This window comes from Sabethes cyaneus, chromosome 2 (genome assembly GCF_943734655.1).
Source record: "Sabethes cyaneus chromosome 2, idSabCyanKW18_F2, whole genome shotgun sequence".
Classification (NCBI taxonomy): Eukaryota; Metazoa; Arthropoda; class Insecta; order Diptera; family Culicidae; genus Sabethes; species Sabethes cyaneus.
Genome location: NC_071354.1, coordinates 141,028,462 through 141,041,321, shown reverse-complemented (window position 1 = coordinate 141,041,321; position 12,860 = coordinate 141,028,462). Strand labels below are relative to the sequence as shown.

The window sequence follows — 12,860 nt, the reverse complement described above, 5'->3', positions numbered from 1 at the left end:
TTGCAATTTGAAGGGGTGAAAAAATAAAGTGCAATAATGTTGCATTCTTTATTGGTAAGCAGATTTTTACAATTCAACAAGTTTACATCTCTAAATTACCCAATTCGTGCAAAGTTGAAGTAATTATCCCGTTAGTATCGATTAACTATTCTACACCATCTATGTTCTCTGATTCCTGCTACAGGTCACAGGCGACTATTGTGCTTACCCTTTAAGTTCCGACGCCAAAAATTGGGGTGCTTGGAATTAGATTTCTGGTTCCATTTACTTTAAATTTTGTTCCATTATAATTCAACTTGCTTCAAAAGAACCGAATTAGATTGAGGCATCAATCAACTAAACAATGTATTAATGAAATTTGCTACCACTTTTGACGGAGATATTCCGAATTGCTGTGGGCTTATATTTTGCTGTCATAGGTATTTTATTCCGTAGTGTCCATGCATCTACCCTAATTTTGGATGTAAGGGACGAAAAACTTAAAGATACAATTTTTTACCATGCATTGGACGCATGCAGAAAGGATGTCACTGAACTGTTCAAAACTTTTCTGACTATTGTCATGTTGTGATTATCATTGGGACCAACGGTGGCCCCGACCATTACATCAAATCAAGCCATGTTAAGTCATATTGATTTTTTACTGAGCTTTAGTATGGAAATGTACGAAAGTGGAATTAAATTGGAATAACACTTTCATTGCTAGGCAGTCGAAAAAGTTTATCTCTCCAAACATTTCAATAGTACGCAAAAGCCTGGAGCTTTCGAAAGATCTAAAAGAAAGATCTAAACATTTATGCTGATCTTATAACAGGACATTGTCCAAACCGCTATCATCTGGAGCTTATGGGGAAACTGCAAGGTGATATATGTCGATTCGGTGGCACAAAAAAAAGACTCGGAACGCCTGTTATGCCGATGTCCGGCATTCTTCAAGGTTCTTCGACAGAAGGCTGCTAGAAGCCCTGATATTTGGAAAACAACTCCCAGCATACAAAGTGCAGCACCGGACTGGACAAATGCTATTAGTCAAACAATGACAATCGCTTTTGATAGTGGTGCATTTGCATCCTTAATATATCAAAGATAAACACGTTATTATTGAGAGCCAGCATCAGCTGAGGAATAGGTTGATATTCATATGACTAAAAGGTTGACCAAGAAACAAGCGGTTTCAAACGTGAATGGTACCAGAGATTTTTTTTTCTTAAAAAATGTCAGTAGCATAGCACATGCGTTCCAAGTGATAAAGTTTTAGGGACCTAAATTACCATTTTTACGAGGAGATTAGATTCCGATACTGTTTTGTGGTTACCGAGTTTAGAACTAGTAAGTGACACAGATTTGGATTATTCTAAAATACAAGGTACACTCAAGTACTTTTTTTACACGGTTTAGTTTTTTGCGTATTAAGAACGGGGTAACTTAGAGACCATTCATTTATTTCTCAATACATTTGGGAGTAGCTCGTCATTCCTCACGTAGATTGTAAATAGTTCCTTAGTTGCATTTCGCATGCGTTTTCGATTAATCGAAAAAAAAAACAAACCGCGTAAAAAAAGACTTGAGTGTAACTAAACGAGTGATATGCAAGTAAAACACTAAATTCAAATGAAGGTCAAGTTACACGTTTATGGCTCTCTAAGGTGATCCTGTAGCACTCCACTATTTTCAAGTAGATTCATCTCTGCCCGAATACTTACTTTATGTGCTTGGATCAAAAAATTTTGAAAGTTGTTTTGGTTTGAACTAAAATTTAAGTACTATACAACTTTTTTGTATTGGACTTGTATTAATCTGGAAAAATATACACTGGTTTCTTCTCCTTTTTTTAGTTATTGAAGGTTTGATGTTATTATTTTTTCCTTGCCCCCCCCCCCCCCCCCCCCTTGAACACTATTTCGAGACCAGGACATAAACTTTTTTCCAAATTTGTATAAGCCTTACTGTCATATTTCTTTTTTTTCCTATTCAGGTGGAAATTAAAAGAATATTGTTTTATCAAAGCTATAATGCCTTATGGTTGCCTCAGATGGCAGAAAAAAATGTTTATAATGGACAATATTATTATGGGACAGTCATGCTTTTATTTTTCGTATGGGTCAGTTCAGGTTTGATATTTTTTGGAAAAATTTTCGAACAAAGTCCGTCTAAATTAAAGTTTTTTAGATAAATTAGGATATAAATAAGCTACTTTCGTGCTTTTCTCAAAATCGATAAAATTCCATATGGGACAGTTATGCTTGTATGGGCAGTGTAGTGTTCGGTTATAATACGACTCTGTATGAATACTCATGCTTGCCGTTTCATTAGAAGTGTAGTGAAAAGATGTGCTGTTGATAAAATAGGATTGAATTGGTAAAATCCCTTCAACGTGGGAAACCATGGATAATAAAAACAATCTTTAATTTCAGTAAGGTAGCAGGAAAGCAATAGTTTGTGTTCTTGATTTTGTTAAATTGTTTTCAAATGCACAATCTTTTGTTAATTGAACGTATGCAATGTTACTACTTTGATAAATGTTACATACAACGCATGTAGCATGTACATATGTTGCATATACCTAGCATGTATACATGAAGAATCGAATGATTACAAGCATGAATATATGCTACTATCACTACAAAGAGACTTACGTAGTCCTGCGTCACCTATATATGCGGTCGTGTCTTGTATACAACCCCTCTGATTTTTACAATGATAAAATCGAAACGTGGCTGTAATCGCATAACTTTAGGTGAATAATATACAACAGCTTACATGATAACAGTTTTGATACAAAACCTCATACACTTGCTGTAATAATTTGCCCGCATGTTACACAAAGTTTTGTATAAAATTCTGCTTAGTTTCTGTCTAAGCATTTTTGATTCAAAACATTTTGAGGATACCTAGCACCAAGAGTTAAACCCTATGAACTAAACAGAAAGGTTTTTGAACATTATTTACCTAAAAATAAATTCATTTTTCGAGACAATGGGTTATTGTCTGAATGATCTCGATCGAATTTCAATAAATAGTTTTCAAAACTGATAGTCTTTTTGAACGAAGTTCGTTTTAGGAATTCACTACTCGCATAACATAAAAAAATACGTCAAACACTGAACGTAAACAAATAACCGGTTAATAAAGATATACGAAACGAAATTATGAAAACCAGTTTTGCCCTTTCATACTAAGCGTGGTATATGAACAATCGGTATCATTTTTACTATCTATAAGGTCTATAAGCATTATGATACAAAGAAATACTGCATTCGTGCTTATGTTAATTTTTTTAAAAATTATAATTGATATGTGTTCAATTCAGCATCTTTTCAATATCAGCGGAGCCATCACTTTAGAAGTACCGATGCGGATAGAGACGAATTTTACGCACAGTTGAAGCGAGAATACGTCTATTGCCTTAGATCTGATCTAGAATTCATCGTTGGGAGCTAGAATGCTTTGGTCGGTCAGGAGGAAGAATTGTAACCGGTGGCGGTGATTGGATAAATCAATGCGCACCAGCAAATGAACGAAAACGACCAAAGACTTATGAACTTTGCCGTCTCCGAAAGTATAGCAATACGTAATAGCTGTTTGCAGTATAATTTCCGACATCAGTACACCAACAGGTTACCCAGCCACATAGAATCACCTTTCAACCATGTTTTAATAGGCATTTCAGAGATGTTAACGGTGTCAGATTTTATCGGAGTGTTAACATATCAAATTGTATCACGGAAAAAAACGCTGTAGAAAATTACCTAGCTAACCGATCCTTTTCAAACTTTTAGATAATAAAATATAATCCATTAGTAAGCTTTTGGCATATTTATTTCATTTAACTTCAATACCATAACCGTATGCTCGCACCTTACGCTTAACACCACTCATAAAGTTCTGTAAGGACTGTATCGAAAAGTAATTAGCAACTTTTAAAATGATTTTACTCAAAAATGGGTGAAGCAATTTTTATGTGCACGCCAACAAAAGTTTGTTTATATGTCTAGAAAAAAGTTATGCAATCGATTCGTTTCGATTATTTTTTTACTTTTCGCTATGCCTCGGATTGATCTTGAAACCAGAAAAAAAATCTGCACACTTGGTGCACTGAAAACGGTGTTTTTTATCAACCAAATCACAAAACGGTTTAAAGTGCACCACACAAGCGAAAAATATCATCGATAAATAAAGAACAGTTATCCTTGAAGGATCTGCCTTGGTCCGGAAGAAAACCTGGTTCCAGTTAGCCCCCGGTAGATTCTGAAGTAATAAGTCATATTAAACGACACTGATTGGTAACAATGTCTTATTTGGCTAAAATACTTAAAATAAGTATTGCAATAATTCAGTGAACCAGCGTCAGGAACTCCGCAAGGACATACAAGAAGCATGAGGATTCTAAGAAATCCGGAGAGCAACAATCTCGAGCCTAAATAAGGGCACGGTAACTATAAACGGATAATAATAGACAACGGCAACAAGTGCATCTATATGGACGACGAAACTTACGTCAAACAGGATTCAAAAGCGCTTCCAGGGCCGAAATTCTTCACGAAATCGGCGGACGAGGTGGTGGACGATACCGATTGTATGTTTGCGCTGGAAAAGTTTGGACAGAAAGTTTTAGTATGGCATGCTTTTTGTACTTATGGTCTGCGATGCGTATTTTCTTCACAAAGTGTGCAATAAATGCTCAAACTTACAAAGATGAATAATTATAAAAAAAATTGTGGCCCCTCTACAAACAGTATCAGTCTCCCCCTCTCTTTTGGCCGAATTTAGGATCTGTACATAGCGCTAAGCCTGTACTACAGTGCCTTTCGGACAATCATATCCAATTCGTCGAGAAAAACGTCAATCCACCATATTGTCCAGAGCTCTAATCAATTGAACGTTACTGGTCGATAATGAAGAGGATCGTCAGGAGGGAAGGAACAGCTTCCCAAAGCATAGAGGAATGCAAGAAAAATTGTACAGTAGCATCCAGGAAATGCACAAAAGCTAGTGTGCAGAATTTTCTGGGAGGAGTTTTATCAAACGTGCGCTCATTCTTTAGGACCTAATATTTTGAATAATGTAGGACATGTTATTGTTTCAAGTCGTACTGATCTTCAATAAACCGTAAACAAAAATTGAAATAATAATCGTATTTCATTTTTTTTCACGAATATATGTTGCTAAAGACTTTTCGATACAGTCCTTACAACATCTGGGTGCAGTTTATTCTGTACGGAAACCCACTTTTTCTCCATGTCTTCCTAATATTTGACCTACTTAGGATGCTTCCGTAATTCCTGCTTCATAATAGCGCAGTATTTTTCGATGAGCCTGAATCCCGATTAGTTCCGGTGCGTTGGAGGGGTTCGTGTCCTTGGGTACGGAAGTGACCCCGTTGGCTTCGTATCACTCCAGGATATCCTTTGAATAGTGACACGAAGTTAGATCCGGCCAGAAGATCGTAAGGTCTTCGCGTTCGTTCAACAGAGGAAACAGACGCTTATGTAGTCACTCTTTGAGACAGATCTGCCCGTTAACAGCCCCGGTAGTCACGATCGGCGCACTCCGTTTGCCACATGAGCAGATCGCTTGTCAAATCATGTCTTTCTTGGGAAACTCTGAAAGTTTCTACTGGGCGATGAAGAATAGTAGCGCCGGAAGCTACCGGAAGTCTGCCTTAATGTAAGTCGCATCATCCGTGATGAAACAATGAGGTTTCGTCAGCATCTGGGTGTACAGTTTCCGGGCCCGTGACTTTCGCACCGTACTTTGCCGTTCGTCACGATTTAGAACCTTCTGCAATTTGTACGTATGCAGTCCCTCTCGGTTCTTGACTCTCTGAACGACAGACTTTTTGGCCACATCACTGAGTGAAGCATTGTGATCCTGATGAATACCGTGGACTCCCGTTCGTTTGACCATTTTTAATCTGAACACTTTTTAATTTGAACCCCGCTGGTTTGCAGGACGTGCAAATTAAAAATGGTTCAAATGTCATTCTCAACATGACATCATTTGTTTATGTAGACAATGCACATAAACATGATTTGTTTGTACTGACCTAGCGTGTTTAATCGGTTTCAACTTTCGTCTTCCCAACGATTAAAATAGAAATCCGATCGGAGAATGCAATATTCGCGCTTGAAACTGCCAACTAAAACAAACCATCAAAACAATAACAAAGAGCAGGGCGACCAGTTTACACAGGTTTCAGCATATTTCGGGTTACCAGTTGTTCAAATTAAAAAGTAACCCCGTTAGTTTGCATGAGGAATCGTTCAAACGAACGGGGGTTCACTGTAATAGCAAATCCATTCTGACCGCATTTCTCCTTCCGTTCGATGCTCAGAGCTTCGTAGTACCGTTTAATCCCGAGACTCAACGTTGACTGCACGATTCCGAGTTGTTTTCCAATGTCTAGGGTTGCCAAGTGGCCGGTTTTTGGCCGGCCCGACCGGTTTTTCACTTGCAAAGCCGGTGGCCGGTTAATCCAGCAAAAAGGCCGGTTTTCCGACGTATGAAGCCGGATTTGTACTTTTTGCCTGGTTTGTTAAATTTTCTGATAAATTTATTACAAATCCTGAACAGTGGATCAATAAAGATAGCTAGTTTTGCAGTGATACTACCTTGCTTCTGGCGGTAATATACATTAAATTGTCCACTAGCGCCAGAAGCAAGCAGTTGTCACTCAAAAACTAGCTATCTTCAATGATTTACACGGGAAACTGTCTAACGCACATTACACATTACAGACAAATCCTCTAATATGCTGCTACCACCCACCCCCCCCCCCCCCCCGCATTTTTTGATGGCAGGACCAACCGGCCGGTTTTTGTAATTTTCAGACTTGGCAACCCTACCAATGTCCCGATGAGAGAGTTCAAGAACTAACTGTCATATATGCACACTCTAATAAATATAAACCCGTAGATATGAGATTTGCGAATCGAAAATAGATTATGAATGTAGCAGTATTGGAATCACTCAATCGTAGTTTGAATGAACAATATTGTGCCTTGCACCAATTTTACAAGTTCTACGCAAATTCATATATTTTTTAATAATAATTATCCTGTACTCGCCCGTGGTTTGTTTAACACCACTACCTAATGCTATTATTTACGCTTTTTAGAGAATATGACAATAATCAAGTCATTTATCTACTATGCAACTAAGAAGATTTTACCTACCTTTTTGATGCTGTTGATATTGTTGTTATGAAGGATGAAATTATTATTCACTAATGGCAATTCAGGACTTTTCTGTTCCGATATGAACTCGAATTTATAGTCATCAGTTCCTCCCCATGGCACTAATAGGCTGTCTTCCTGGATGTACTCCCTAATTGTATTATTGTTGATGTTTTTTAGCCTATCTACAGCGTTTGCAGGTAACAGTTTCTTAATAATTAGGAATGTTGCTGAAAGAATACATGTATTTTGTCGAACATGATCTTAATCATATTACCATAATTTAGCGATGCATACCGTTAAGTATCCATGGCAAATCGTAAACCAGGATGTAGTTTAGTGATAATGGATAGTAGTTTTTCAGCGTACCGATGATGTACTTAGTATACTCCATGTCAACATTGCCTAGACCTGCATCGGTAAGCTCGAACATGATCGTAATGTAGTCATCGTTTGCTTCCCGAATCAATCGCTCTAACCAATACAGAAACATGCGCTTCATGTCGTTGAGGTTTCGGGAGCCACGTTTGTACAATCTAGAGCGATATATGAAAAGAGTTTTTCCATCGATATCTTTTCCTCGGGGGAACATTATACCTTCGTGAACGTAATCTATGCGAATGTTTTCTTCACAGATTTCTGAAATTGTATTTTTGTAAATTACTCATAAATTGCAGTTTATAAATGATGATTGCATACCGTTTATCTTTTCCGTCTTTCGCCACACGCAGGTATCCCAGAGCTGTTTCAGTGACTCTTTCATATCAAGCTCATTGTTCTCTAGGAATTTTGTTAGCCATATATCATTGTCGAAAATTTTATTGATTTCATTCTCATGAAATCCCCCAGCTGGAATAAAAATAAAATAATTATCTCTATAGATTGGTTGAATCTCATAATGACGAGAATATGAAATAAAACTCGAATCATCTAATATCTAGATGCACTAGTTGTTTTACTGCAGTGCTCCTAGTGATCAAATCTGTAATGTTTAGCAGCAGTGTGTTTTCTCATTAAGCAGCGAACCCAAAGTTAATTGTAAACAACCGCTTCGGAAATCCGACGTGGTCAGGTTAAAAAATTGCGACGTCGTTGAAATTGGCTAAATCTCGACCGTGTGTAGTGTTCTCAAACATAACTGTAAGCGGCATGAAGTATTCCACCACGCACACATATAAGGATTTTTTGACATTAGCTGAGGCCCTCGCTGATGCTGTTTGCAGTAGGAATAATATCAAAAACATCAAATATCAAACTCCCGGATCCTCTCCTCCACTCTTCGCTCCCCTCTCACTCCTACATAACCGATCCTCAGCTAATGTCATTCTGGTTAGTGACGAAACCGCAAATTACTTCATACTATCGATCAGTAGGATCATAGCACAGACTAACAGACGTAACACTGAAGCCTCATTTCATCGCCAATAAAAACGATCTTTTCAAATGTTCACTTAAGCCAAGACTCAAACAACAGTCGCTGCGCGAGAACGACGCTTGCTTGCGCTGGCGCTGTTGTCAAATAATATACAAGTAAATTTATAGCATTGCCAAATTTATAGCGCGCTGCTCTGCGTAGCGCGAAGACTACACCAGGTGATGCTAGTGTATTTCCAAGTTTTAGAGGTGTCATTGAAACGATGATTTGTTAGAAAATTTGTTCGAAGTGTTACGTCTGTTAGTCTGTGATCATAGCATGCGTCGTAGGTGACCAAAATCTACTGAGTAGCCAAAAGATGAGCCCGGAAGCAGTTCAATGAATTACTTACGAAGTACGAAGGATACATATTCATGGACGACGACACATATGTGAAGATCGATTATATAAATTCACAAGAAAGCTTATGGCAAGGTATTTGTAGCTATTGCGGACAAAAAACCCAGGTTTTCGTGACAAACAAGACTATGGATCCCAAAATGCACCACCAGGAGTGCCAGAAAAAACGTCACGGGTGACAAAATATTAGAATTTTTTTACCCAATATACTTTTTAGCCAATATACTCAACAACAAACGAGCTCAGAGAGCAATGAGTGTATGTATGTGTTAGCTCTATCTCTATTTCTATAGTTTGTTTTGTTTATGCTTGCCCAGTTTTGCTTAAAATGGCGTCGGAACAAGAAGCATTGCGGGAGCGCATTGTACACTTCTACGAACTGCCATCTCGGCAAAAAGTATATACCGTCGATTCGGGCGAAATTGATCAGTCGGGTGAAATTGATCACCTTGGACCAACGAGTAAAAAACTCTTTATTCTACGTTTATACTGATTCATAAAGCTGAATATGCACCCATCCATATAAAGATTGAGTTACAGGTCAAAGTCGCTTGGCTTTCAGCAAGATTGATCTTGTAAATGGCTTGATTTTTTAAAATTTACTATTTTGATCGAATCGCAATTTTCAACATGCCCGATAAAACTCCTTGCTGTTAACACAAATTTCGTTACAGAAGGAAACTTTAATAGAACTAATTCGATTATCTAATTATCTGGCTGTGCTTTGATAATTTCCATGAATAAAATAATGCGACAGAAATTGTTTAATTTGACCTTTTAAGAAATAAAACGATTGATAATATCATGAACTGAGGCAACATAGATTTCTAGATCGCTATGGGTGCGAAATGGAGCTGCCACCTGCGAAAGTTTATTCTTTCTGTGAAGCAGAATGCAGATTTATAAAAGGGTGCAAAAGACAGACAATACTTCGCACAAATTTTACAAACGCTCCATATGGCAGTTGCATGAGAGTGCAAGAGATCGATTTGTGCTTACATAGCGAAATGCAACTACACATTCAAAGAGACAGTCAAGCTCCCGTATATGAGGAGAATTAAATTATTTGTTTCACTAGATTGGTGAAGATTGTATACGAAAATCGTACATTTACACATATGTTCAGCAATGTTTAAACAAAAACAAACGATTACGATGCTAAAATTGGCTTGATATCTTTTCTATCGTTTTTATTTATTTAGCAGATGCATCAACCATGCTATTGTAGGCAGGCAATATCTCGATTACGCCAGATTTTATACTGCACGTTATCTTATTGCTGTCAGAGCGTATGGTTTAATAGCAATATCGTCTTGATTTCTACGTGATCAATTTCACCCGTTATTTGTAAATTTTCAATTTCACGATTACATTAAGTTTTATCTAAAATAAAACTATTTATATGAGATATAGATGACACTGTCGTGTAGCCAGCACTACAGTACTTATTTTAAAATTGAATCATCTTCCTTAATATGTTTCTATTCAAAGATATTTAAAAAATACTCGAAAAAGTGATCAATTTCACCCGAATTCACGGTAGTACAATATTTGAAAAGCGGATATGTTGCGGCTTTGACTGTTTACCATACCCGAAGATGCTCAACAACTATTCGCAAGCAAGGTAGTGGAAGGCCAGCCAAAATTAAGGTCGCAGAAGGACATCGTTCTCTTTCTCGCGCCTTCAACAACAAGTCCCCTGCTTTGGCAGGGTTAAGTTAAGATGTGCACCAGACGAATGTCTGAAGAAAATTTTGATCCCGTTTCTACTGTTTTTGTAGTGTAGTGTATAGTAGTGTTCATGAAGATCGACAATACGTGTTTTGGCCGGATAGAGTATCATCGCATTACGCCGAAAAAACACAATCGTTTCTGAATACCCATTCGATCCCATTTGTACCCAAAAACCACGGCCCGACAAATCTGTCTCAGTGCGCCCAATCGAACATTTCTTCGTGACTTTGAGTTCCTTGGTGTACAAAAATAACTGGAGAGCCACGAATTGCAAACAGGTGGTTGGTAGAATCTAGAGATGCATTCGCAAGGTTGACATGACGGCCGTACAACTCTTCTGTTCCGACATCAAATAGAAGCTTCGCCGAACAGCCGAATTCGGTTCGTTTTCAAATTTTAATTTCAGTATATCAGATCTTCTTCATATATCTTCATCTTTTTTTGACAGCCTGAGAAAATAAATTCCAAAATTTTAGTTGTCATCCGTTATTTTTCCGAATATTAAAGCTTTGGTTGATTTGGCAAGTTGCCACTACAGCTGCCTTCGATCCTTGGATCCTATTGACTCTATCAGTCTCTCCCAGCCGAGATTCGAACATACGACGTTTGAGGCCAACGCGCTGCAGCGTCGTAACTCAGTGGCCAACTGGGAGATGCTTGGTTTTTATTTTTGACGTATTCACCACTAATCACGTCAGCTATCACGTTTCAGTTTGGTATTCTGCTCAGCAACCGCCTTGAACGTCCTTCCGACAATGTCTACGTCGTCATCATATGAATTGGCTAGATTTATTGAATATCGTACCCGCAGGTTAAAGCCCGGTTAAAATGTACCCGCAGGTTAAAACGATTCATAATACCTTCTCGCGATGTTGAGCAGAAGACAGGAAATACCATCGCCTTGTCGAAGTCCCCCCTTGATATGCGTTAAGTGCTTGCTGTCCTAAGACAAAGCTTGTTGAACAAGGTTTCTTTAGTTAACTCGGATGTGAGCTACCGCTCACCAATGCCTTGGGCACCGAATACGTACCGCCAGATCTCGGCATTCTTGTAACATGCTCTCCTTTAGCCACCTTATAGACACTGGGTTCGCCATAGAGCAGTGCGAGTTCAAGGTTCATCCTCCGCATCCAAACTCCGTTCTCCTCTACACCGCCGAAGATCGTTCTTAACCCAAGTGTCCACTATAGAGTTTTTCAGGTAGAGTTAGAGAAAAATCTCACGTAGAGATAGGTAGAGTAGTTTATACATCCTGTAGAGCTCACTGGTAGCACTCTACAGCAACTCTATGGGAGAGTTCTCTACTACAAAAAACTCTACAGTGTATACGCGTTCGTTTTGTGTTCAGTAGAGCTCTACATATACTCTACGTTTTATCTAACCTGCTAGATAGAGCTGTAGAGAGCTCGATAGAGGACGATTTCGTTTTTGAAACTATTTCGCTATATAACGCCATATTTTGCTGATGCAACCGACGCAAACAAATCGCGCATACACGCTGTGTGATTCGAATGAACTTGACAATCCACCCGAAATCCGAACGCAACAGTGTGTACAATCTCTCGAAGCCGGTCTTTTCAGTATCGTAACCGGCCTTGAAATCTACGAATAGGAGGTACGTAGGGATTTGGTAGTCGCGATACTTTTGGAGGATCTGTCGCAGCACAAAGATTTGGTTCGTTGTTGGCCGACCGTCCACGAAACAGGCTTGATAACTTCCCACGAATCTACTTGCTAGCGGCGAAAGAAGATCTGAGAAAGCAGATCATTCGATAGCTCTTACATTCCAACTTGTCGCCCTACTTGTATATTGGACATATTACTCCCTCTTTCGTCTTTCCACCCTTTCGGTAGCTGTTCTGTTTCCCAGATCCTGACTATCAGCCGGTGCAGACAGGTGGCTAACCTATCCCGGCTCATCTTGATTTGATAAGCTCCGCTGCGATACCATTTTTACCAGCTGCTTTGTTGTTCTTGAGTTACTAGATGGCTTCGTTCACTTCGCCTATTATAGGGGTCGGCACATCACCACCATCCTTCGTGCTGATGTAGTCATTACCCCTGCGGTCTTTTTTATCCGTCTCCGCGCTATTCAGCTGCTCATTGTAGTGCTGCTTCCATCATTCGATCAGCTCACGTTCATCCGCCAATATCCGTCTATCTTTATCCCGACAATT

General features: G+C 38.7%; 1 protein-coding gene across 6 annotated transcripts in view; it reads right to left on the bottom strand.

Annotated features, from left to right (window-relative positions):
• The window catches only part of LOC128738865 (motile sperm domain-containing protein 2-like), a 44,823-nt gene that overhangs the window by 24,011 nt on the left and 7,952 nt on the right, over nucleotides 1–12,860 (bottom strand). For all 6 annotated transcript variants that reach the window (XM_053834314.1, XM_053834315.1, XM_053834317.1 and 3 more), the window contains 3 exons: nucleotides 7,875–8,024; nucleotides 7,473–7,814; nucleotides 7,176–7,405 (listed from right to left, as the gene is read on the bottom strand). In XM_053834314.1, the coding sequence (XP_053690289.1) occupies nucleotides 7,176–7,405; nucleotides 7,473–7,814; nucleotides 7,875–8,024 (722 nt within the window). The remainder of the gene's footprint in view (nucleotides 1–7,175; nucleotides 7,406–7,472; nucleotides 7,815–7,874; nucleotides 8,025–12,860) is intronic.